Source organism: Anas acuta, chromosome 10 (genome assembly GCF_963932015.1).
Source record: "Anas acuta chromosome 10, bAnaAcu1.1, whole genome shotgun sequence".
NCBI classification, from domain to species: domain Eukaryota; kingdom Metazoa; phylum Chordata; class Aves; order Anseriformes; family Anatidae; genus Anas; species Anas acuta.
Window position 1 is genome coordinate 16,000,419 of NC_088988.1, and position 24,792 is coordinate 16,025,210.

At 39.9% G+C, this 24,792-nt stretch overlaps 1 protein-coding gene across 14 annotated transcripts in view; it reads right to left on the reverse strand.

Annotated features, from left to right (window-relative positions):
• Nucleotides 1-24,792, reverse strand: part of CHD9 (chromodomain helicase DNA binding protein 9) — a 92,884-nt gene that overhangs the window by 45,850 nt on the left and 22,242 nt on the right. For 10 of the 14 annotated variants that reach the window (XM_068693645.1, XM_068693642.1, XM_068693646.1 and 7 more), the window contains exon 5: nucleotides 6,567-6,904. In XM_068693645.1, coding sequence (XP_068549746.1) covers nucleotides 6,567-6,904 — 338 coding nt within the window. Of the gene's footprint in view, nucleotides 1-6,566; nucleotides 6,905-7,768; nucleotides 8,022-8,129; nucleotides 8,473-20,717; nucleotides 20,724-24,792 lie in introns of those variants that run through there. The other 4 variants (XM_068693652.1, XM_068693648.1, XM_068693647.1 and 1 more) reach the window with 4 other exon arrangements.

The following is a 24,792-nucleotide window of genomic DNA, read 5'->3' on the forward strand; positions in this document are numbered from 1 at the left end:
TATGCAACTACGTTCATCCCTGTTTCATACCCTAGTGCCTAATATTCTAGGTTCAGGTTCCTTTTGGGTTCGAGCAGCACAGTGTTATGAAGGCCATGACCATTTTCCTACAGCTTCTAGTGTTATCCACGGAATAGCAGATATCCAGCTTTCGAACATGGGCTTGTTTGGGGACTACAGACTTCTCTACATCTTTTCTTGCACATTTTTCACTTCCTTCTCTGTAGTTTTGGTCTCCCTGTGTGCTTACCTCTTGACCCGTCCCTGCAGTCTTATAAATATTCCACTTGTCCATCAGCTGTTATCTTCTCTTAATCTTGTATTCCCTACCCTCAGTACTTTTCTTCACATGCATCTCCCTGAAATTTTCTTAACATCTTCTTTACACATTACTGATCAGAACGTTTCATCCTCCATGTGGATACGATGCCAATGAGGAATAATTGCAGTTTCACTTCCTTCTGATCCAGTGCCCAGAACTACCATGCACTTTGCTATCAAAAGTTGCTGAATGACAGTATGGTGCTGAAGTCGTGCGTTTCTCTTAGTAAAAATGCAATCTGCTCATATTTTGGCCAAAAACTTCTAAAAAAATCTGCTATGTGAAAACAATGACTTTCAGAAGCTTGTAAACTGGATCAATTCTGTGAAATTTTTTCATTGACAGAGCAAGTTGCCTTGCCAGTTTATAGATTTCTGCAGGAAAGCATAAAGATCCTTGGCTAAAATCCCTTTTTCCATGCTGAAACAAACTGTTCTGAACAGAAACTATCTATTCTGTTTCTATGAAAAGGAAGCAGCACACTGTAGACACAGAATAAATAATGCCACTCGACTCCATTCCAATTTCATTTTTTCTCGCCTTCTTAAACTTAAAATCTGATTACATAACATCTAGAAATACTGTAGTTTGCTTCAACATGTTTTTTTTTCTTCTGAATCTTTAAAGTAAACCAAAAATGTTGAGCAATGTATACAAATGGAAGAGATTAGAAAGAAGCCATCTGAGGAGCCAGTATTACTCTTGATCCTTAGCACATAACTCTTAATTTAGGTCTCAAAACTAACAGAAGCCATCAGCAAGAGCACCAGGAACCACTATTTGAGGAACAAATCTCTGGACAGTGTAACTACTTTCCTATAAATTAACAACTAATTAGAATCTGGTCCATTCCTCCTGTTTAATAGCAGAAGAATGTGATGGAAGAGCTGTCAGCACTTTTAACAGCTTTAAAATTATGAGAACAAATCTCAAGGCCTTCAAAATATTGAACGTGAGCAAGTATGAAAGAGGGAAAAAAATGAAAACAGCAAATTTGTAATAGGGGTGTAAGAAACAGAAAGATATTGCTGACTTTTAAAATATCATTTCAGTTCTGTTTTCTCAAAACCAAGAAACACTAAATAACTAATCATTAGTGTCCGAACAGCCGCCTCCCAAATACTTCATTTGCAGTCAAAGCATTTTATTAACTCATGAGTAATAAAATGCTGGTTATCTACATCATTAGTGTTTATCACCAAAAACTTAGCTAAAAATCCAATTTATTGGCAAAACAGAAAGCAGATATTTCCTTGACAAGATAGCATATCCTCTTAAAATGAGAAGTATATTGATGGTATGAAAACAGTTGCTCTCATCCTTTTAACATGTTTAATAAATAATATCAACACCTTAATATTAGCCACTGTCTCCTCCAAATATGTCTCCAATTAGTAACTTTTGAATTGGAGACAGATTTTTAAAACACTCATCTAGTCTTACTTGGAACAGGCAGCCATTTCAAGCTCAGACAGAACTGGAATAATAATGCAAGAGAAAAAACAAGTGTTGTTTTTTTGTTGTTGTTAATAAGACCATATTGTTTGGCATTCAAATACTTCGTAGTAGGTTAGCAGACTTCAGATTCTGTCACTTAAACCCAACTGGTGCATCAAAACTAGAGTTTGGGAGCAGAGAAAACTACGCCAATGAGTCACAGCTCAATGCAAACACATCCCAGGAAGATGATCGAATCTGAAATGTGTGTGATTTCTAGTCACGAAAAAAGAGGGTTATGATCTGATTGAACAAAGACATTCAGTGACATCTCCTCTACTTGAGCATAGATCATACAGCCTGCATTTCCCGACTTATATAAAACATACAAGACAATTGACAATGTCTACTTTCTAGGAAATTGACCAAGTTCTTACATTTAACCTTAAATGATGCAGGATCAGCTAATAGGTGAATCACTTCCCTTTTCTCTTCCATCCCCACATCTCCTGCTGCTGAGTTTAGAAAGAATTCAAACCCTCTGGACAGTACCATATCAACAAGTGATAATGTAAAGATTTTTCTACCAGGGTCTTGGGTCCTAAAAAGGCTCTGTACTGTTAAAAAGTACATCTGAGACCCATTTCAAGGCAATAATATTTACTATGTGAATAGGATCATGTAGGACTTCCTGGATTCATTATTATGCAATTTAAGGGTTAATACAAAAAGCTTCAACACTGTCCTTTTAGCACATGAAATGATACACCCATTTCTGGTAATGGGAAACAGTTTTGAACTTATGGGCTATGACCCCCAACTGAACTTTTGTAAATCTAATTTCTATGGTTTGGGGAAATTTATTTAGTTATTTATTTAAAAACAAACAAAAAATGACCTCATGATTAAAAAAATCCTAAATATAGTCTAATGATATTGCCCTTTATATCACTATTGCTGAGCTACTGCTTTTAATCAGGACCATGATATTTAATTTTGTGTTTGAGTAGGTGGGAGTACGTTGAGAGCTATAAATCTAAATGCCAATCTACTTTCTTGAACAACAGAACGTTCACAAATTCCTAATTCTTCTATCCTTTACGTAAAATGCTAAAGGTAGACTTTCGAGTTTAAATATGTATCACTGTAAATGGAAGAACTGGAATCATAAGCAGCTCAAATGCTTGTAAATACATACAAGTTCTATGCAAAAATATTAAGTATTTAGATTTCTAAAACTCAATATGCTTTGCTAAATCAACAGTACATGAGAAGCAGTTCTGCAGTCCTGAGAAACCACTAAAGTAACTTAATTTTTAAACAATTAGCTTTATCAGTAATGAACATCCAAAGATAACCATTTCCATATCTGGTAATACTAAATACATTATACATGCATCCTTATACAGCTAATAATTTGTCATACACTTATGACACTTTTGGTAATAAAGGAATTTAGTCATTTATCTTCAGCAATGCTTACAGCATCAAAGCTTTACTAATTATTGATTCTATTTCTAAACCAGAGGACTGAAATGAACACGTCTTATTTCTTTGACTTCAGTGGGTCAGAGGATAAAAAACCTTAATCGGAACCTTTAGAAATAAAATATAGCCTGCCTAGAAAGTAATTCCTAGTAGTTTATAACTAGCAGTGATCAATTGAAAACAATTATTGTGGCTTTTATTTTTTTTATATACCTGTATATCTCAAAGGAATCGTGACAGAAGAGGTAAACAGCTAACATGAAGCCCCCGAAGACATACCAATTAATTATGCTTAATTAGGAAGAAAAAGATTAAAATCATGCTGTCCCCGATATCCAGAAACACGGTAGCTAAAACTTATCTTGATCCTAGATGAGGGCTACTCAATGCCAGTAACAGTTATATTGCATTATATTTAAATGCACTTTTTTTTTTTCCTTTTTACCAAAGCCTGTTGGCTAGCAGGCCATTTTAACTAGGTCTGTTCAGCAACTAGTGTGCCAGCTCCAGCTCTGCCAGGTGAGCCAGGCAGAGCACATCATTTTCACAGCTGAGTAACTGTACTTCAATCCTCCTCAAGAGGAGCACACGACATGCTACACGGTCGGGACCTAAGATCCTCGTTAAATCCTTGATCCCAATCTGCGTACGAGCTTGCTGTTTGAGTACTGGACCAGAGAAGGTACACAGTACACTTGTGCTTGTATTGGACAGGCTACGTCTGATGCACAATGGGATGTGAGAGATGAGATTAAAGCCAAACAGGAGTCACCTGGAAAATGAGTGTGACTTCACATCTCTCAAGCACTCACAGCTCCACACCACCTCCCAAACACAGAAGTTCTCACGGAATTCAAGTCCTCCTGTCTCCTTGCCCAATAAAGGGCTCAATCTTCTAAAAGTATTACTTGAACACAGTAGAACTTTCTCCCAAGATTCAATGGGAGCTTGTTTTATTTTAAGATAAAGGGGAAAATGGATGTAGCAACCCACACATTTAAAATCCTAATACTATTTTGATGTCACAATTTGCAGAATGTGCTGAGATTCATTAAGTATTTTTCTAATAATGTAAGACAGGAAGAAACCTTTAGAAAACGTGTTTTAATAATCTAAAACCCTTACGAATTATTGGATTTCATTTCATTCTTCCCTAGGTAAAACAAATTTTATTAAAAACCTTGGTAACCAAACTTTCTTAATCACCTTCGAATAGCCAGTTTTAGCCATACTATAGTAAGTGTTCTACTTCCATAAGATCAATAGGTACAATTACAAATAAAACAGAATCTGGTAGGATTATTTTAAAACAGAAAACAGAGCCTTCTTGCAATTAGTGCTATTCAGGGTGTGTGCTATTCCCTACACTCATGCTAAACACTTGGTATTTTATTTATATAAAGATACGTATTTATTTATAAAACTGTAAAATAGTGCTAACACAACATAAAACCACATCAAGCTATTCAGATACAAAAATGAAGCACATGGACGTCCAGAAGCATTAGATTTACAGCAGTCCACTAAAGCATATGGAAATTTGGTAGAATCCCTAAGTTGTGGCTCTAGAAGACTTTCACAGCTCTCCAATATGACCTGACTTCTAATTCTCCAGGTATCTGTCCCACGTTGTTAACTGAACTTACCCATGCTGCAAGGTAGCATGCTGCTGGGGCACTCGATTAGACTGGTAAATAGCAGGGAGGGAAACCTTCGCAGCTCAATGCAAAATTACACAGAGTTGACTGTACCGAATTAAAGCTGTCTGCCAGCTTCAGCGTACTTGGGATCAAGCACAAACATCACTTAAAAACCCAGTTTGACAAATGTCTGCTTGTCATTTGATACTACCTTGTGCAATCTTGAGAACTGATGCAAATTGATGTGCACAGCTAAGCATTTCATGAAGACAGAAAACCGAATGCAGAAGTGTTAATCAAAGGTAAAAGCTCGTTTCACTATTCTGACTAAAAAGCAGCAAAAATATGGGAATTATGTAGCATATCATAAGGATTCTTTTTCAGTATGTTTTGTTAATTACCTAGACAAACGGCTACAAAGCACCTAGAGCAATTCACATAAAGGTTCCAGAATCTGACAGTGGCTGAACAACAGTGTGCAAGTTTCCTGGTTAGAAAGACCCACAAAATGCCTACCTGTTATAGAACACGAGTAAATTCAGAAACGTGAAAGGGAAATCAACTTTGGAAGTACATATCCAACTCGCCCGCCTTTAAACAAGACCAGAGGGGTGAAGGGGGAGAGCAGGAGAAGGAACCACAATGAAGTGCTAACAAGTATAAGCAGCATTCATTTGCAAACCCTTAAGTTAAAGGGAAAGAAATTAAGACCAGGAAAGTTCAGGTTAAGAATCAAGTTATATTTAGAATAGTAACCTTTATACTATCGGGTAACTTCTCAAGGAAGTGGTTTGTTTGGAGCATGCAAACAGAGAAATAGGCTGATTAAAAGAGCATTCATTTCTCCTCCGTATAAATGAAAATATACATATGCATATGAGACATTTAAATATGGACAGACATGCCAGTTCCTACGTCTGTTACTGAAAAAAGGGCATACCATTTCAAACAAAAATCTAATCGTAGCTAAAATTTCCCTTTCAAGTCCTGACTGACACACTTAACACTGGAAATCACATTGTTTCCTTTAAAAGTATTCTGGAGAACTAGGTTAGCTCTGAAGTCAGGAGGAGTGCCATGTATCGAATGTTCTGCAGCGATCTAACACCTAACATGCCTTTTGAAGGCTTCTCACCCCCAGGGCATCAACCCAGCTTGATCCAGCTGAGTCTGCAAAATCTTTAAGAGGGCAGATTAAGTCGATATGACTGAAGGCTACAAAATACTTAGAATTCAAATTTTCCAATATGCACTTTACTTATAACACCCCGTGTGGTATCTGTAAGAATATTCAAAGTATCACACATTGAAGATATATACCAGAATTGATAAAGACAGCATTTATAATATCAGATGAACTTAATTTGGAGTCGGAACAGATTACAACAGTAGGTGAAAAGACACTAAGATACTTTGGTGTTGTTTATACTTCAAAATAAGTATAAAGAAATGTAGGAAATGGATTTAAAACACAGAAGCCATTCCTTTCAAAGGACAGTTCTAAAATGATTTTATCTGAAAGGAAAACAAAGCATTCTTGTTCCTGAACAACAAAGTCCACACATGGACTTAATTAGGAAGAATTTTGTGTAGGCAGCGAAGGAGAATATTATCAGTAAGCAGTTTTCATTTTAATCACAGATGTGCAATCTGAGAAGACAACATTTAAATCTACTTACCCAATTTTTGTTTTCTCTTTAATTTTGGTTGAGGAACCAGTTTTTGGTTTTTTGGTCTCCTTGTCCTTGGGTTTGGTTTTAACTTTTCTACCTTTCTTTTCCTCTTTTCCTTCAGCTGAAACACTGGGGAAGTTTTCAGGACTCATTACTCGTGGAATGTTTCTCTCTCCTCTCTCTTTTGCTTTTGCAATTGCTTCAGATATTATGCGATTTGCCTTCTCTTGTTTACTTTCAGAGTCTGCTTTTTTCTTCTGCTTCTTTTCAGACATTGCCCTCACCTGGGTATTCTGCAACTTAGTATATGATCCTGAACCATCAGTCTTCTTGGAGGAAGGAGGCTGTAGAAAGAGACAAAGTAAACAAAATTCCCTTATTTTAACAATCTGAATTATTTCTTACAAGAAAAAAAAAAAGTGTTTTTAATCTAGAATTGCATATAAAAAATTAAACTGGCAGAGACTTATACAGACACAACAAAGAAGAAATTCTGTTTTTACCACAGAATGGCGTGGGTTTCAGAATAAGTACATCAATTGTTGGTTTTACACAAGCAGTCTGCATACCGAAAAACAGGAAAAAAAATCTTCACAAAATTCTCTCCGCGTTCTTTCCTCCTCTGTGGTTAGACACACCGATCCCTAACCTTCCAAGCATTCCCATACGTTTGACACAAATCTCAGATATCTCCAGTAGATATTCTTCTCATAAAATCTGAGAAAGCCAAGAACTCCCAAAGGTAACAGCATCAGTATTTCTTCTTCGGTATGATACCAGGACCACAAAGATCTTATGGTAGACATAATATCCACAAGACAACTCAGTGCTAACCAGAATTGATGCCGAACAAAATCAAGATTAAAAAAGACAAAACCAAAACTAAGCCCATGCAGCTCTGTATCAACCCAAAAATACTGCTTTCTGATCATTTTATTTAGATCAACATAGTACGTTCGTTCGAAAATGCACGTCTTGTTTTTGCTTTCAGGTTTTTAAGCACTATTTCATCGATGCAGGTTGTTTACGCAAAGAATTCAATTCCAAATGAGCAGCCGCTCTTTAAAGAGAGCAGAAGACATGTTTTTGCTTTCTTCCCTCCTGCCCCCGCCCCCCTTTGAGGAATGGAAAGAATTTCCTATTCAAACAGACAAAAAAAAAAAAAAAAAAAAAACAACCAGCAGATAACAGTTATGTTACATTCTCACCCGTAAATGCGCCTCTGACTACAGCACGAAGAAAAGCCACCAGGAATTTCCAAACACATTTTCAGGCCAAATCCAGTGCACTTCACTGGATACATTTTCTATACGTGCCTCATCAAAGGCTTAATAGCAGTGCTGCGGCAGCGGGAAGGAGGCAGGGTTTAGGATCACTCTCTAAAATGCCACCTTAAGGCCTACAGGCTATAACAAATAACCAAGACTCGAGAAAACAGCCACAAGCTCAAGATGGCGATGCAGCACGGCTCCCGCAGCAGCAGCCAGTAATAAGGAAGGTTATTCAATCCCATTAGCCTTTTAGCCCAAAGAACCCCTCCTCCTCCCACTCATTCAGGCTTTCACTTACCCTTCCTCTTGGCCTCTTCACTGAAGACATTTTTGGCGTCAGACAAAGGCTTGCCCTCTGCTTTTTCAGCACCCCAGGCAGTGCTCAAGAGAAAAGCATTGAAAGAAGATTGCTAAATGGCCTATTTAGCAAGCTGCAGCCAAGATATGCACAACCCTCCACAAACACACATTGGGATTTATCAACATATTTCTCCCTTGGCAGGCGTCCGTCCACCGATCGTCCCACTCAGGTAGGGCACAGCCCGCCTGCCGCCCCTCAGCAGTGGGGCTTCCAGCCGGGCCGTAAGCAGATAGCCAGATTCCAACAAAGCACAGAAAGAAATGAATGCACAAAGCATCAAAATGCATCAGCATGAATATTAGAGATGTCGTTAAAAATACTGACTCCTTCTGCGGAAGTAGGCCAGCAGATGGTGCTACCAGTTATTATTCCATTAGGCTCTGCAATTTAACCCCCAACGGACTGTTCTTCCCTACATGTGGTACAGGGATTAACTCTTCCCCTTCCACCGCTCGCCGTACACCGCTGCTGTGCCTGGCTTTGGGTTGAAACCGGGGGCACAGAGCGTTTGTGGGGCTGGGGCTTCCCTGAAGTGCTCCAGGTCTCGCATCGACGCGGGGGGCGGCGACGCACACTGCACTCCGAGCCTTGGGCCTCAAAGCCAGTTTGTCCTCCGACATACCTTGCTCTTTTTTTCCCCCCTTCCAAAGGCAGTTCAGCACTGTAAGCAAGCACCAGTGACCACATCAGGACTCGTTCACAGGCTTCGCTGCTTCCTAGAGAAGGAAGAAATCCTGAACGAGATCTCAGCCTCTCCCCCAGCCCAGGACTACGCACACCTTGTGGTGAGGGCCCCCCCAGTTACATGGGACATGGCTTTATGGAAAAGTCCTCCCCATTTTAAGGTTGTTTCCAGTGCTATTTTAAAAGAACAGACGCATTTTTACATGTGTTCTCAAAAAAGTTACTAAAAAATAACTCTCCAGAGTTATTTAACCCACCTTTGTCATCACAGCTACTCCCTAACAAAACCTCCTTTTATTCTTTTCCTCCTCAGAAGCCCACTAAAAAAGAATCAAGAAATAGCTCAGGATATGATTTCTGTTAGGATTTTGACTGTTAAGACTAGGCCTTACACTTGACCAGGATTTTACTTCTATTTAAGATTCACTTCAAAATGAACCTCAATTGGTACACTAGCGGTACCGGCACATGAAACAATCCTTTAGTTAACAGTATCACCTAAATTCAGAAGGTATTTCTGCACATATGCAGCTTCACTACAGAGAATTATTAAATTTTAATTTTGCTTTTAGAACCCTAGCCAAGATGCTTTCACGTTATGGTTATGCAATATATAACAGAAACTGCTGTCATTTATCTTGCAGAGTTACCATTTCATAACTCAGGACGATGCTAAATAATGCACTATTTTAGCTTTTTGAGATCAGTTAAACAAAAAGAAGTTTCCTAAGGCACTCACAGTATGATTTCAGCTCTAAGCCAAATGCTACTGAAGTTGGTACGGTTAGAGGACTTTGAGAATGAACGGCCTCCCTGAACCATTCTAGGGCTGCAAACAAACGAAAAAGCCTGCCCGATAATTAAGTGGGCAAGAATAACCATGGTAGCTTTTGGGTAATTCTTCTGAAATCCTCTTCCTAAGTGTTTTGTTACTTTAGGATGAAATTTCTCAGGCTACATCTCCTCAGAGCTGCCCCACAAGTTATTCCTCAACAACTTGTTTTACTGTCTTTTTGTAAAATCCTGAGCATGCTGGACGAGGCTACTGTGTGTTTTAATTCCTGGGGCTGGCCCACTGCTTCGTACTCCATAGTATTCCTTCTGTTTTTAAGTTACATCTCCTGCACTCCACCAACAGTAAGCCAGCTGCTGGTTAGAGGGCTGAGAACGTACTCTTTCGGTTTTGCTGTGCCACTTCTCACCATACTGGAATGACACCAACAAAGATACCGGAAGGCTCCAGCCAGCCATTCTGAGCTAAATAAAGCCGTAGTGAAACCTCCATCAGGGAAGTCACATAGGTCACAAAACACAAAACTGGAAAGCAATGCAACTGAGTTTAGATTAGAAGACCCAGAACCACCCGTGCATTACAAAGGACAACGTCTGCATGTACTTAGCAACCACAGTGACATAAAGGATCTGATGCTGCAGAGGTCTTTTATTTTGATTACCAATTCATTCTGAAATAAACTCATAAGCAGTTACAAAATCATGCACACTGGAAATAAATTCTGAAAGCTACACAGCATCCACAAGGAAAAGGACGAAGCCTTTTGCCAAGCCAAAAACACCCCTTCCCCTTGCTCCGAGGGGACGCCGATCAAACACCCTCAAGGAACACGTCCTTTTGCCAGTGGCTTACAAACCTATTTCATCTATCAGCATCGAGAAAGAAATGCTTAGCTGACAAATGTGTAGGAGAAGGTGGAAAGAAAAACCCTGAGGCAGATGTATTTAAAAACTGAATATTTTGTTCGGAAAAATATGCTTTTAGTTTTCGTGGCTGCAAAGATAATCATCCCGATAGAGCCAAACGTAAACCAACGTGATGTTGTCTCGAGCCTGCACGGAGCAAGCTCCAGGGTGTGTGGTGCTGCTGACAGCTTTGGCGAGCAGCAGCACAAGGACACCACCGAGCTCCTGGCAGTTCCCTGCTGCTGCTCTGAGAGCTGTGGCAGCAGGGAGACGTGGGGAACCACGTCAATCCCGTGTCAGCTTCACGCTGCCGCCCACTAAAGCCATTAGCAGCAGCAGGTACGGGCTGCCTGCTGGTCACGTGGAAGAGCTATCCCTAAGAAATATTAAGCGTGGAACAGATAAAACGAGAGCTGTAGGCTTCCCTACATATGCCTTGATTCACAGCTGCCAGCAAAGCATCTTCCCTTCAGCGGCATTGAAAAGACACCGATGTGGTGTCTTACAGGGGCAGAAGGTACTCGACACGTCTGATTGGTATCTTAATTAAACTCACGTAAAAACAATCAAATTACCAGATGATACCCAGAAACAATCGTGACAGCAGTCTTCCTGATAGCTGGGAATACTGTACCAGGGAGGCTTTTCACAGGAAGGAGTTTCTGCAACACTTCAGTGTGGCTTTCATCAGCCCAGCACTTCTCTGGCCTAACAGCATTTCCCACAGCAAGGACAAACCTCTGCTTGTGCTGTGCTTGTCTTTTTTTTTTTTTCCTTACGTCCCCTTCAAGACCTAAACACACTTTAAATTTGCTCCATGACAACACACGGTTTCTCCACATCCCCTGCATATCACTACAAAGGAAGTCCCAAGAAGAAAAAAAGGAGTTTAACATAGGGAAAGCTTCCATCTCCTAGAAAACCCTCCCAGGTGCTGCCTTACCTGCTCCATGGACAAGGTGTTGCTTCTACTGTACGAAACCCTGCCTGGCAGTAGGCACGGGTACCATGCTGGAGCAGTATGGCTCTCCCTTCCGTGTGCACACAGTCTTCAAGAGCAAATTTCTCTCTTGAGTTGTGTCCATTCTTGATGTACTTACTCTAAGGCCTAGTGATGCTTTTCCCTGGTATTTTCATTAGTCACACATTCCTGACTACAATTATATAACCCCCGTCTTTTTTTTTTTTAATAAATAATTATTTTCACTTGTGGATCAGCTCACCCGAACAGCAACTACCACTACAAAATAAATTATGATCCCAACCATCCTAAAAAATAGAAAGCTAAGGGTTACATTTGCAATGCCTTGAAAGACTCTTCCTTCTACTGGCAGCAGACATCTGCATGAAGATGCAGAAGATCTGCAAGCACGAGGTCCTGTATGGCAAGAGCATAACAAGTTCTTGCTAGTCTACCAGGTCATTAGGCAAATCAAGATGACCTTGACATCAACTGCACTGAAAGCAGCTAAAATTAGCCACCTGGAAACCTGATCTTCATGCATTACCACTTCATCATCTTTGTCCCTGTTTATTACTAAACAAGGAATCCCTTTATGCATGTCAAGCCACCAAAATAGTATCAATATCCCAGCTGTGACACAAATATAGGAAGAATAGTAAAAATGATCGTGATCAGTATCGTTTCTATTTCTGTTCAAATTAGATTGTTGTATATTTTCCTATTAGAATCACATCAGAATTCGGAAACTGCAATTGCTTTAAGCTACCCCAGAGAAAACTCTTAAAGGAACATACATCATTTGAATCACAAAACTGTAGTTAGGAATGCAAATCAAAAACTGCATGAACTCAATTCAATGACTTCTGAATTCCATTCGAGTATTCTAAAATCTTTTTCTCTACAGAAGCCTGCATAATTAACTCTAGTGGTGGTTTTAAGACAGTTTTATAATCAAAAAGAAATCTATTAAAAAAGAAGATACCAGCTCACTCTCTGTACAGAGTCTATTTGTAGAAGATCGCTTACAAGACAAATGCGTCACCCCACGTGCACGCAGAATCCTCTGCTGAATGGCAATTCCAGAAGAGGCAGTGATTTGTCTTTTGATGACTTACTGTGACAAAAACTTCAGTTAAATCAAGCTGCTTCCACACAACTGACAGAAAGATCATCTAAACATGCATGAGGGTTTCTTTTCTCCAGAAAACCTTTTTTTTTTCCTCCCTTTCGGAGTTCTTTCTGACTTGCTTGTTATTTTCTGCTCAACAGTTGCCCCATACCATCTGTTGGGATTGCTCTACAGAACTAAGAGCACTGTTGAACGAAGATCCATGGGGTTCTATAATTTTTCCTTCCTTTTTGGTGTATATATGGAACTAATAGGAGAGTCAACGAAGCATTCTAAATTGCGATTCTTTCATTATGCTGAGAATACTCCACACTCTGCTTGGATCTTATTATCAGCTCTTATAAATGATTCAGTGTTTCAGGGATACAGAATTTTAGAGATAGATATATGAAACCTAATCTGAATTAACATTGAAGTGTTACAGATAGATTAAAAAAAAAAAAAAAAAAAAGATACAGGAAAAAAAATACCTTTGCTGTCTCCCATATTTGTTACCTGTAACATTGATAAATGAATGGCTGACAACTACAGCAAAGTGAGGAGCCAACAGTCTGTGTCTGTATAATAGGCACTTTTGAATGTAAATTTGGCTACTGTAGGTCATACCTTACCACAAATTTAACACTAGGCTTATGATAAATTTTAAATTTACGTAGAAATGAAAACAGTAATGTAAAGGCCAGCAATGTTAGTCATCTTCCTAGGAAGAAAGAAGCAAGTGCTTTTCATGTCCCACACGCACACCAGCAGGTTGTTGCTGCAAAGGCAGCATCTGATACTGGAGAATGAATCTGTAGTGTGCATTTTTGTGTGTGGAAGATTTTGTTTGAGCAGAGGCATTTTGGGGCTCAGCACCAAACAGGGTGAATTGTTTTTCTGACTATTCAGTTGTGGTATAAAAACTGTCTCCCAGTATATCTTAAAGGAAGCACTATGTAATGGAGCGTGTTAAACTGCCAGGAAATGAAAGAAATTGAGAACCTCATCCTGCTCACCCTGCCAAGCTACTGCACTGGATGCGTGTCAGCTTTCAGTGGCCTGGAGTGCTGTGCCCATCACGTACCGATTTCTTTTGTTCTAGTCTGTAGCACCGAACACAGCTATTTGGAAAATGACATACACCAACAAAACCAACTTCCTCGGCAGCATTTCTCAGGTGCTGTCTGTCACATGCCCAACTAGCAGCACTGAGTACTTGCACTGATCCCAGGCTGATGCACGGCAGGGGTTTTGCTGCAGCCACAGGGCGGGCACCCTGCCAGAAGAACCGCTGCACTCAGCGTGAGCCTCAACGCCCTGCTCCTACGTATGAAAAAAGTAACAACCACATTCAAGTCAACTGGACTTGTGAATGCACTGTAGATTTGAATTACTCAAGTTTAGAGCAGTTTTGGAGCCATGCCATACCTCTGCAGATTTTCTAAAGCTTCTAATGCCAGTCCTCTGGATCCAAAAGTCTTAGCTTTATTCCCCCAAATACGTGAATGTTTCCAACAGAAAAAGCACCCCTACTTGGATTCTTTCTTATACTCTCGACTTAGCTCACCTGCCAATTTTTACAATTATTTAACCTCTTAAAAAAAAAAAAAAAAAGTTCACTTAACTCAATACTCTATAAAAGGAATGTCACGTTTCACCTCACTGGTTTCACACAGGACCTGTGCAAGTATCTGAAAATAGATGTGTAATATAATTTGCCAAATACAGACAAGAAAACAACACAGATCTTTCTGATTTTAGAGAGACTGGACATTAGAGTACAAAACCCCCAAACAAAGCCCTACATATGTATTGATCCACTGCAATCTCAAAACATCAAAGATATTCTTAAAAAGTACAGGTAAAAGGCAGCTTCTGCTGGAACATACTCCTGGTTTTGCAATAGGACAACTTTTATTTAACAGGTCAAGGAAGTCCAATAGCTTCCGTAACAGTGTGGAGCAGAATGCTGCAAAGCAGCAAAATGGAACAGCTCTCTCCAACTTACCTATTATTTTTTTTTAAAGTCCTTTGTACTCCATAAAAATATATTATTAACCCAAACTGCAGTGATTTTTAGTCTTTCACCACTGAACATGGGTTAGTTAAAATCATCTCTCATCATCTCATCAAGTGCTTCAAGAACCTGCTAAGTAACAATACGGGAGCAAAGCAGAATAAGCTGTTAACTTTGTTCTGTACAAAACTTTTCTCTGACAAGATTGAATTCAGTTGAATTTTACATTATATTGTAGATCCAAAGTTAGGGGACTCCCTGTACAGATATTACATGTAAATATAAAATGCTGTTAGGGAAGGTAAGAAATAATTTTTACCGTACTGAATGTAAGCTTTCCTTTAGACAAAAATACCCTAACATATCCAATTTTAAAAATGAAGAAAGCTTACTGAGCTTGTGTTCTCTGTTCAAAAAAAGTAGGATAAGATTACACTTTATTTCCTAACTTTCATAATGCTGATAAAGGAAAAACAAAACCACATCACAAAATGGAAGCAAGCAACAGGAAACCCCTACATGACTTAACTGAAGGGTGTTTTTTTGTTTTTAGTTTTGTTTTTTTCTTCCCACAAGGTAAGTCATCTTTTCAGACATTTTCCTCGAGTTATTTTTGGAGGCTTTGCAAAAAGAGATAAATATACAAATGCTTATTATAAAATTTCATAAACAATCACCACCAAAATAAATACACAAATAGAAACTGAATTTTCCTCCAGGAGAATGATTCAGTATTCCCTCTTCCCTGTTTGCAAACACCAGGTCTCTTGAAAATATAGCACATAGCAACACAATGTAGCAAGTAAAAGCTTACTGTGGAACATTTTCTATTCCTGCTACTATGTGCTGAATTGCTAAAAAGCAGCTTGGCGGTGCCATGAGCAAGGAGAGTCGAAATGCCAGCATCACAACTGTTCGCTGACAGCAAGCACGCTGCAGGCACCGCCAGACCTGGTCCCACTGCACCTCATCCAACACATCCCGTGGCAGCCAGAACCCTACCGAGGCAGCCTCAGTAATCACACACTCTTTGACTTGTGTCTTGAAAGGAAGATTGAGCTTTAAAACATTCAGCGAAGCAGCTGCCCAGCTCACAGCTGCTCAGTTTTCCTCCAGCTTGTTTTTTAAAAAAAAAGAAAAAAAAAAAGCAAGGCTACACAACCATGTCATACCAGGTTGTGCATTTACGCCTCCAAGTTCTCGGTAATTTCTAGCCCATCGATCAAATTTAGCCAAATTAGGTACGTCTCTGAGATAGCTGTTCTTTGGCAACTGGCATGAAGCACATAGGATTTAAGCAGGATGTGGGGCAAGGAAATGAGCTCAGTCCTCATTAGACCTCTGAGCATCCACTTGAGATGCTCTAGGTGTTGGGACCACCAGCTGCAAAAGGCAGCCCTTGGACACCACATCATCTTCTCATTCTTCCCTTTGTCCCTCCTCCAACCAAAGAAACCTTCAACTTCCCTCTGCTAGAGAGCAGTCAGCAATTCTCCAAGCAGTCTCCTCGCTACCTCCCTCCTCTCCCCCCTATCCCAGAAGCCATTCCAGTGCATCAAAAGGAAAGAACCACGGATATCCTACTGGGACCCAGATTTCTTCAGCAGCTGTTTGATCTGAGTGGCCAAAATCTCCATCTTTCACACCCGGTTTGTTACTCCTGCTGTAAACTCAAGCTGAGCAGCGTTCACATCACCTTGAGCTTCCTGGTCCTCCTTCCCAGCGGCTCATCGGAGCGCCTCCAACCTGCCCAACTGACGGGACGGTTGAACTGCCCACGTTACGGAACGGCTGAACTCTTGGAAAACAGCAAAGGCTGTAGTGTACAGACCCATTTCTTACAATGTTTAAGCTACTGGTCCTGTTGTGAAGGCCTAGTATCACTCTCTAGAATTAACACATGATTGAAAAGGAACTTTACAATGTATAAATTAAAATAAACCAATTCTGGAGATTCAAGAAAATTATGTATTCACAGAAACACAGGGCTCATCACTCCTCCCTCTCTCTCAAAAAAAAAAAAAAAAAGTTTAATACAGGAAATGTAAGATTTAGGATAATATATCATGAAAAAAATTAATTTCTGTACTTCCATCCTGAATACTCAAATTTACTTCAATTCTCTATGCATAATAACATAACAAAACAAAGAGGAGAGTGCTGTAGATAGTTTCCTGTCAGTTTCAGAAACTACTACTTTCTACACTTTTTTTCTTTTTTCTTTTGATGTTTTATCGCTCCCACCCTGAAAGGGTAATAAACTCACAAGTTTGGCTGTCTGAAGTCAGGAAGAATTCACATGCGCAGATTTAAATGCAGAGACAAGTCTGATGCAGTGGTCTAAAACTTAATTTATTTTATTTTATTTTTTTTACTGCCAGAAAGGAAGTTAGTCTCTGATGGGAAAGAATCTTTCAGAAAGTGCCTCTCTGGAAAGGAACAAGATCTGCCATAATGCAGCAGCTTACTTGGAGGCCTTATGAGTCAGAAGAGGAAGCTAGCTAAGCATTTGCATTTTTCCAAAACTGCAAGAATGATCAAAAAGCAAAACAAAAAGCCAAATAAAATCCAAGCTTGTTTTTTCTCAGAAACCCAGAAAGACTTTTAGTGTTCTGTAATCAGAGTCTTATGAATAATAAATTCAATCTCTAACTAAAAAAAAAAGTGAAAAATTAACACCTGAAATAAGATACACCCCAACCACGATATACAACAAAAAGACATTTGCACACAGAATACACTGAACTCTTCAAGTTTTCCTTTTCACCAAAAGATTCCATTTTTATTTATTTATTTTAAAGACAATTTTGACAACAGCTCAAATAAGCTGGCACCAATCCACTGGAACTCTGTAACTAACCAGCTCAAAGACCATCCCTTGCAAGTCTATCAAGCAGATGCAGGCTAGTTGTTCATCAGCCCAACTTCTGGGTGTTCCAGAGAAGAAACCACTAGAGCCAACCCACAGGTGAAGCACAGCAGCAATCCTGACCCACAGCACCTATGTGCTGTTGTCCAGGCAGCCAAGTAATAGAATTCAAGTCAACGACTTGATAGCAAAACAGATAGGAACTACTGCGTGTACTGTGAAATAAACACTGTGAAAACTGAAGACGCAATTATGTTTGATCCTTGCAGCTGTAAGCACTTACAGACGTGCCTACCATTTGCCATTTCTGTGTATAAAACTACCCCACGTTAAAACTGACACGAGGGCGGGCGTTACAAAGGTGTGCAAACTCAGGCAGGTTGAATACGCTGAGACAGCTTTTATCCAACCTTTTCACTGCAATTTAAACAACACAGGCCCTACTCAGATTAATAGCCTTCAGTCAATTTCCATATTACTTGAAAAAGTATTCACATTTGGGCTTCTGGGTCTTATATGAAGCCATTTTGTTTCTGTTTAGAAACTATAAAAAACCGCAAAACCCTTAAAAATGCTGATTTCAATGTAAAACTACAAAGATTTGGCTGCGAAAGCCTGAAGAAGAGAGAAAACAATTACAAACAAGGGGGAAAAAAAGCAGAGCTCTCCCCTTGCCATTTTGCCAAGTTGCTGCCTGCCCACTCATGTTCTAAGTTGCCACCACTTCTGTGCGCTGCCGAGAGATTTTCTCCTGCTTTTCTTTACCAACCAGAGGGAGGACAAAGAGACCAAACAAAGACAATCCCAAGCCATCCAAATAACCCCCCAAAAGAACACGAGGAGCTTTTTGATCACCTTGATGATCCACACCTACCGCCAGCAAGCAGCACGGCCCGCATACAGCTCGCAGCAACAAACCGCGTGGCCCGAAGGGTGGCTGCTTCTGGTCACAACTCAAGTGCTCCTTTTCTACACCTTCTGCTGATGTGAATGGCCTCATAAGAGAAGATTTTTATAATTAAAACCCAACCCCCTTTCATCCTTATGGAAAGGATGCCACTGTTTCCTCATGCTCTTCCCCCCAAAGCCCTCCGGTTTGCCTGCCCCACAGCCTGAGGCGTGTAAGCACTGCAGCCAGGCAGCCGCAGGCGAGGGCGGCAGACACGGAGCCGTCCTCACTCTCATTTCTGCACTCTGCTTCTTCAGCGGAGCCACTCAACCTGCCGGGGCGATGGGAGCGAAGGGCAGGAGGCAGCAGCTCCACTGAACTAGCGTGAACCTGCCCTCCTCTTGTCTCCACACCTCACTGCAATTACTGACAGAAAGGCAGGCTGGGCTAGGCCCCAGGAGCAACTGCGGATTAACCGAAGTACAGACACGGGCTCTCTTCCATCAGATGTTTTCACAGCGTGGCTTACCAAACCCAACTCAAATTTCGTAACGCGGAATGGATGCGGCCTTACAGTTCACTTGGAGGCGAAGCCAAGCAGCTCATTGAGAACATGAAGGCCGCTGGAGCTGCAACCGATCATTGTCTCGGGCAATGTCAGGAAATGATTCTGTGATAGCACCCTCTTTTTTTATTATTATTATGATTTAAAAACAGCATGTACTTTCACTGGTTGTTGATGACAAAAAAAAATCAAGTGCTGTGAAAGAGATAACATGTGAAAAAGATATGATTTAATTCCCCATGAACAGGAAAATGCTGATCATAAACTATCTGTGAATTGAAACAAGCTACATCTTCAGTAAGTCTTACATGCAAGACTTCTTTATTTACAAATAGGGAGTTTATTCATTAAAAGCACTTAAGTTTAGAAGTTCACTCAATCTGTGAGCATGGCATTTTTGTAGGATTCCTTGATACCTAACAGAGTAACCAGAATGTCTTCAATGTTTGCAATTTCAGTGAAACAAAAAAAATGAGCATTTTCGATACATTAGAAGACACTGACACAAATTGGGAAAAGCAATTTATTTTTAACATTACCAGCTAGGAAGTCACATATCATTAAAACCAGTGCTGACTGCACAGCATATTTCCATTTAAATCAAAGGGGGACATACTTCTTCCTCTTCAATTCAAACTAACTTGCATATCTGCCGTGTCAGCTTCAAGGAATTACTTTGATGGCTTTCTCTGCCAAGGTGCTAGAATATCCAAGGTAAAAGAAGAGCACTTTAGCATACATATAAGCCTAACAAAACTACTCCTGCATACAGGTTTCTCAAATGTTCCTGAAAAAACCCACTCCTCTCAATGAATAGGGAAAACCAGGCACCCACAGAAAAGGCATTTATTAAAAAGAGGTGCTGTTTTGAAAAAAACGCTCACAAGTTGAGGGATACTATAGGGGACCAGCAGGATTCAATTTCAGGCAAAGGAAAAAACAAGCTGTTGTTTTCCCAGAAGTGTCTTAAAAGAGAGAGAGAGAGAGAGAGAGAGAGAGCATAGTACCCAAGAGCTTCACTGGGTTAACCACAAAAAACAGTAGTGAGTAGGAACTTTTGGTAGGGACCAAACAAAGTTTTAAGACAGCTCACTAGAAGGAAGCCTAGCAGTGATCTTCTATCTCAGCCAAAGCTGGCTATTTGCACAAGAGACAAGACTAGGTGTAGGGCTCAAGACAAATGAAATTTTTATCATCTTTAACGGAGTTTGAGTCAACAGCAACTGCTGTTAACCATACACAGAAAGACAGGCTGGCTAGAGATGGCCGGGTGCTGCCAAGGACATCCTGTGGCACAGCCAGGACACCAGCACCTTCCTGTCTCCGTCCCCGACCAGGAAGGTTCACTCACCACGTCCCCAAATCTCCAAGAGTCAGTGAAAGCCCACTCACATTTGCAATTAAACTCTATTAAGTGAAAGCGCCCAGCAGGCTGGCACCATAAAATATGCCTCTTGTACAGTATCAGGAGCTTGATCAGATTTCAGAGTAAAAAATGACTGCAGGTGAAAGAATCCTCCACGGGATGACAGAAGTAAGAGCTCCAACACAGAAACTTCAAAATAAATCTTTTTTCAAAATTGTTCTTACCAATCTTATAGACAGTAAGACACACTTCTGATTTTGCCTCTGCTTACTTAAAATAAAACAAACTTTAGGAAACTTTGTTAAGCTTGTACACATAAATCTCTCTATGGAATCCTACCAACAATGAGAAGATGTTAAAGACACCTTTCCCTATCCACATAGGGATGCATATTCATGTCACACGATGATGCTTTCAGTCATGCCACTTAGCTTCCTGGACAGATCTCATTTCAGATGGCTGTAATTGGCAGGACTTTGAAAAAAATACACATCAAAAGCCACATAAAACAGGGAGGCGGGGGGTAGAACAGAAGAGCACATATTCAGGTTATGCCTGGAACATCACCTCTTAATTCTGACATGGTTTTTATCCCAGAACAAAATCCCCAAAGGAAGAGATAAAGCAATGCTTGTCCTACAGAACAGGAACTGAGCTCCCATGCATCAACAATCCCTTGCTCAAGCACAGGCTAAGTGATAATTTCAGCAGGAGAGATACTGCTCTAGTCTGAATATGCTGAACTCAAACTTACATTTTTACTGGTGAATTTAATCATACTAAAACCAAGACAGCACAACTTAAAATCAGTGGTCCCTAAGTGTAAAGCTTGCAGAAAAATCACAACAATACACAGACCATGGAAAAGCTGGCACTTCCCTCTGTGTACTCCTCTCCCATAATAAATCATGACAGGCCAGATGTTAAAACCATACTTCAATTTCACAGCTCCATCTGAGTATTATTAAAGCATTCAGCACTGTAACACTTCCCGACTCCAAAAACATTTTGGAGAGCATCTCTGTGTCTGTGTGCACGGGGCTCTAAGTTGTGTTTAAGCAATCCCTGACACAGTTCTGTCTACGAGTACGAATGCTGAACTGCAGCCTGGTGACCTGCCACTTGTTAACGCTACAGCTGGAGAGAAAGGCTCCTGGAACCTCTGAACAAACACAGGGCTTCAAGCCTGGGGTTAGAATTCAGAAATTCTCCTTCTGAAACAATCTTTCCAAGCACAACAAAAGAAGCAAACAAAATGCTCTGAACGACAAGAAGTGAGGTATCTTCTTCAACATTAAGGGCAACACTTCTTTCCAGCATATAAACTGGAACTCAGTTGTGATGTTATGAACATCTCCTACAGTAGGTCTTTCTACTAATCTATGAAACTAGTTCTGGCTTGCTGTTCAATAGCATTTTGTATGCATATGCAGGATGCTACTAACATGGAAATTACCTTACCACCTCCTGAAAAGGCACTACAGAAAAGATTGGAACATTTTCCTAGAATATACATTAAAATGCTGGCCTTCACAGTAAGACATCAAGAGAGCAAAAAACCAAAGTAAGTGCAAGCACAAGCTAAATAACCCACGCAAAAGAAAGCCTACCACAGTTATGAAAGAAACATGAATAAGTAGACTACAAATTACACTACGCTCAAAAAATATAGGACTTGTCAACTGTTCCTAGCCTAAAGCTATGTTCCTAGATTCATTTATCAAATTTATTCAAATCAAAATATTAATTCTCAGTCCCACCACCCTCGAAGCCCACTCACTTGTATTTACTTTCTTTAAGAGTTGCCAAATTCAATCCCCTCTCAGCACATAAGGATAGATACTGTCTTGGGAATCCATGCAGCTAGGAGCTTGTGCAAATTTTTTATCTAGATAAACTACAAAGTAAACAATACCCCCCCAGTTCTGGAAGGCTATTGAGTGGACAAAGTGCTGGGAATTGTTTTGGTTTCTCTATGTATTTAGACTTAACGTTACAGCTAAAAGAAATTGTAAAACCTGAGTGCACATAACACACTGACACCTGTATAAAAGCCACATGAATTCCAAATGTACTTAAGATTCTTTGGCTTCAAAAGCAGGCCACTGGTTAACATCTTTAAAAGCTCTGCTTCTCTTTTGGCAGTAAGATTTCACTAACGCTTTAGAAACACACTGATCTTCTACAAAATGTCTCAAGGTGGAATGGTATTCTGGAAGTTTTGGAGGCAAAGCTATGCCTTAAGCCTTTTGGGAAAAAAAAAAACAAAACAAAACAAAAAAAACAACATATCAGGCTTTAGCTAACAGCACTGGACAGCTGGTCACCGCCAGTACCAAGGGAGAGTCCCCCCCTGTGAGCCCACTGATGTCCTCTGAGCATCTGAGGCGCGTGACAGCACGCAGTTGGTTGCCTTACTGCAGCACAAGGTGCTTCCCAGCTCATCACGCCTTCCTCTCCCGCTGCCGCTGTCTCTAGCGTGTGCAGTTTTGTCCAACTACGCAGCAAACCAAGTCAGCAACTCGTATTCTCGAGAAACAGCTCTGGCAACAAAAAGCCATTTCGCAGCTCCTGAATCAGTTTTGCAGTTCAGTTCACAGCACAAATGGTTGAATTAACACATGATGTAAGAAGGGAGCTTTTTCCCCATAAAGTTTTTCCCTTAATCTAATGGTATTTTAAACAGACACTGAACTACTGCTTCAACAGTCTACAGTACGGACTGCTGTCTTTAGAGGACGATTCAAGACAAGTTTTATTTTCCTTTTTTCCCCCCTTTCTAATTCGGCACCAAGCTCAGACACTGAGCTTGCACCATTGCATCATTACTCATTGCTTTACGGTTCTTCAGTGTTAACAAGACATCTGTTTGCAAATAAGTATTTAGATATTCAATCTTACTTATTTGTGCATTTTTTTAAGATCATCTATTTTACTTACTTCTGTCAACCTGTCTCACCCTGGAGGATTACCCCTGTAAGCTAAGCTAGACAGAAGCTTCCTGTCTGTGCCTGCCACCCATTAACAACTTTTTACAAAAAGGTTTCTCTTTTGGAGCATTTTGAAGACAATTATTACAGTCATTTAATGAGTGTGCAATTATCTCAGGAAAGATTACATTCTTAAATTGTAACAATCATTACAACAGCAGGTATTGCTTTTTAAATAAGAAATGTACGCAAAGAATTGGACAGCCTAATTATTTGACAACTGAGGAAGGTTCAGAGAGACTTCAAAAAAAAGAACAGGCATTAGCAACAGCTAGCATGATTCAAAACCGAATGAGAAGAATGATTAAACATTTTAACTGGTGGAGATGTTAGCTACTGACAAACTCATAAAGCTTTTAAAATGCTAAAGCAGATAGCCTGGTACATTTTTCCAGCAATTCTGTCCTTCCCTTGTTATGCAGCTGTATTTCCTAAAGAAAAGCAAGGCAAATGAAAAAATGGATGAAATTTAAATATATCAACAAATATTCATCAGTAAATGTGTTACAAGCCAATTTCATACACACATATTTCCTTTCCCCCATCCTATGCAATTTCTCGTTTTAAAAAGAAATAGGGGGTATAAAATGCTTACCTAAAATTTGCATAAAATAAATAAAAAACAAAATTCTTCGTATACATCCAACTGTAAAGCTAGCAAAATATTGCTGTCTTGAGTGATGAAGACATCCATGGCAAAAAGCCACAGATTGGTTTTGAAACACATATTAAATACAGTTAGAGTCTGAAAGAGTTTGCTCATTCCAGGAACTGTGCTACTCAGCTCCAAGATGATGCCCTACTCATCTCATTAACTCTACACACTTGACACAGCTTTGCCACTTTCCACTTTCACTTCCTCCCATTTGTGTGGGCCCTTCTGAAAATAGAAAGCGAAAAAGCAGGGAAATACGGTGCAAAAAAGGTCAGCGGAGGGAGTACTTTGTTACTTGTACAGACATGATAAACCTGCTAGGTGCTGGGAGATGACAACTGAATTCTGCTGCCTCACAGTGGCAGACAATTTATTAAGCTGCTACAACTACAAGGAAGGTGAAAATTGTTCCTCAAACACAGAAGTAAATCCAGAGCACGCAACTCCTAGAAGTGTTTAAAAGGCAAGTTCAAACAGATTTCCATTTGTTAACGTGGTGACATCACCCATAAAATTAACCATAATTAAAAGGAACGAGTACAATATAAATACAATGGATATGCTTAACAGCATTTTAGAAGAAAATGAGGTTTTTAGGGCTCTCTTTGGGTGGGGGGAAGGAAGGGCTTTTAAAAAAACAAACAAACAAAAAAAAAACACCACTTGCAGATTACAAGCTAATGCCCCACCAAATACAAGTGCTTTCAATACACCAGATGTCTAGATTTCAGTTCTCAGATAATGCAAAACAGGGCAAATTTTGAGTCACAGATTTTATTATGCTTAGCCCCACTG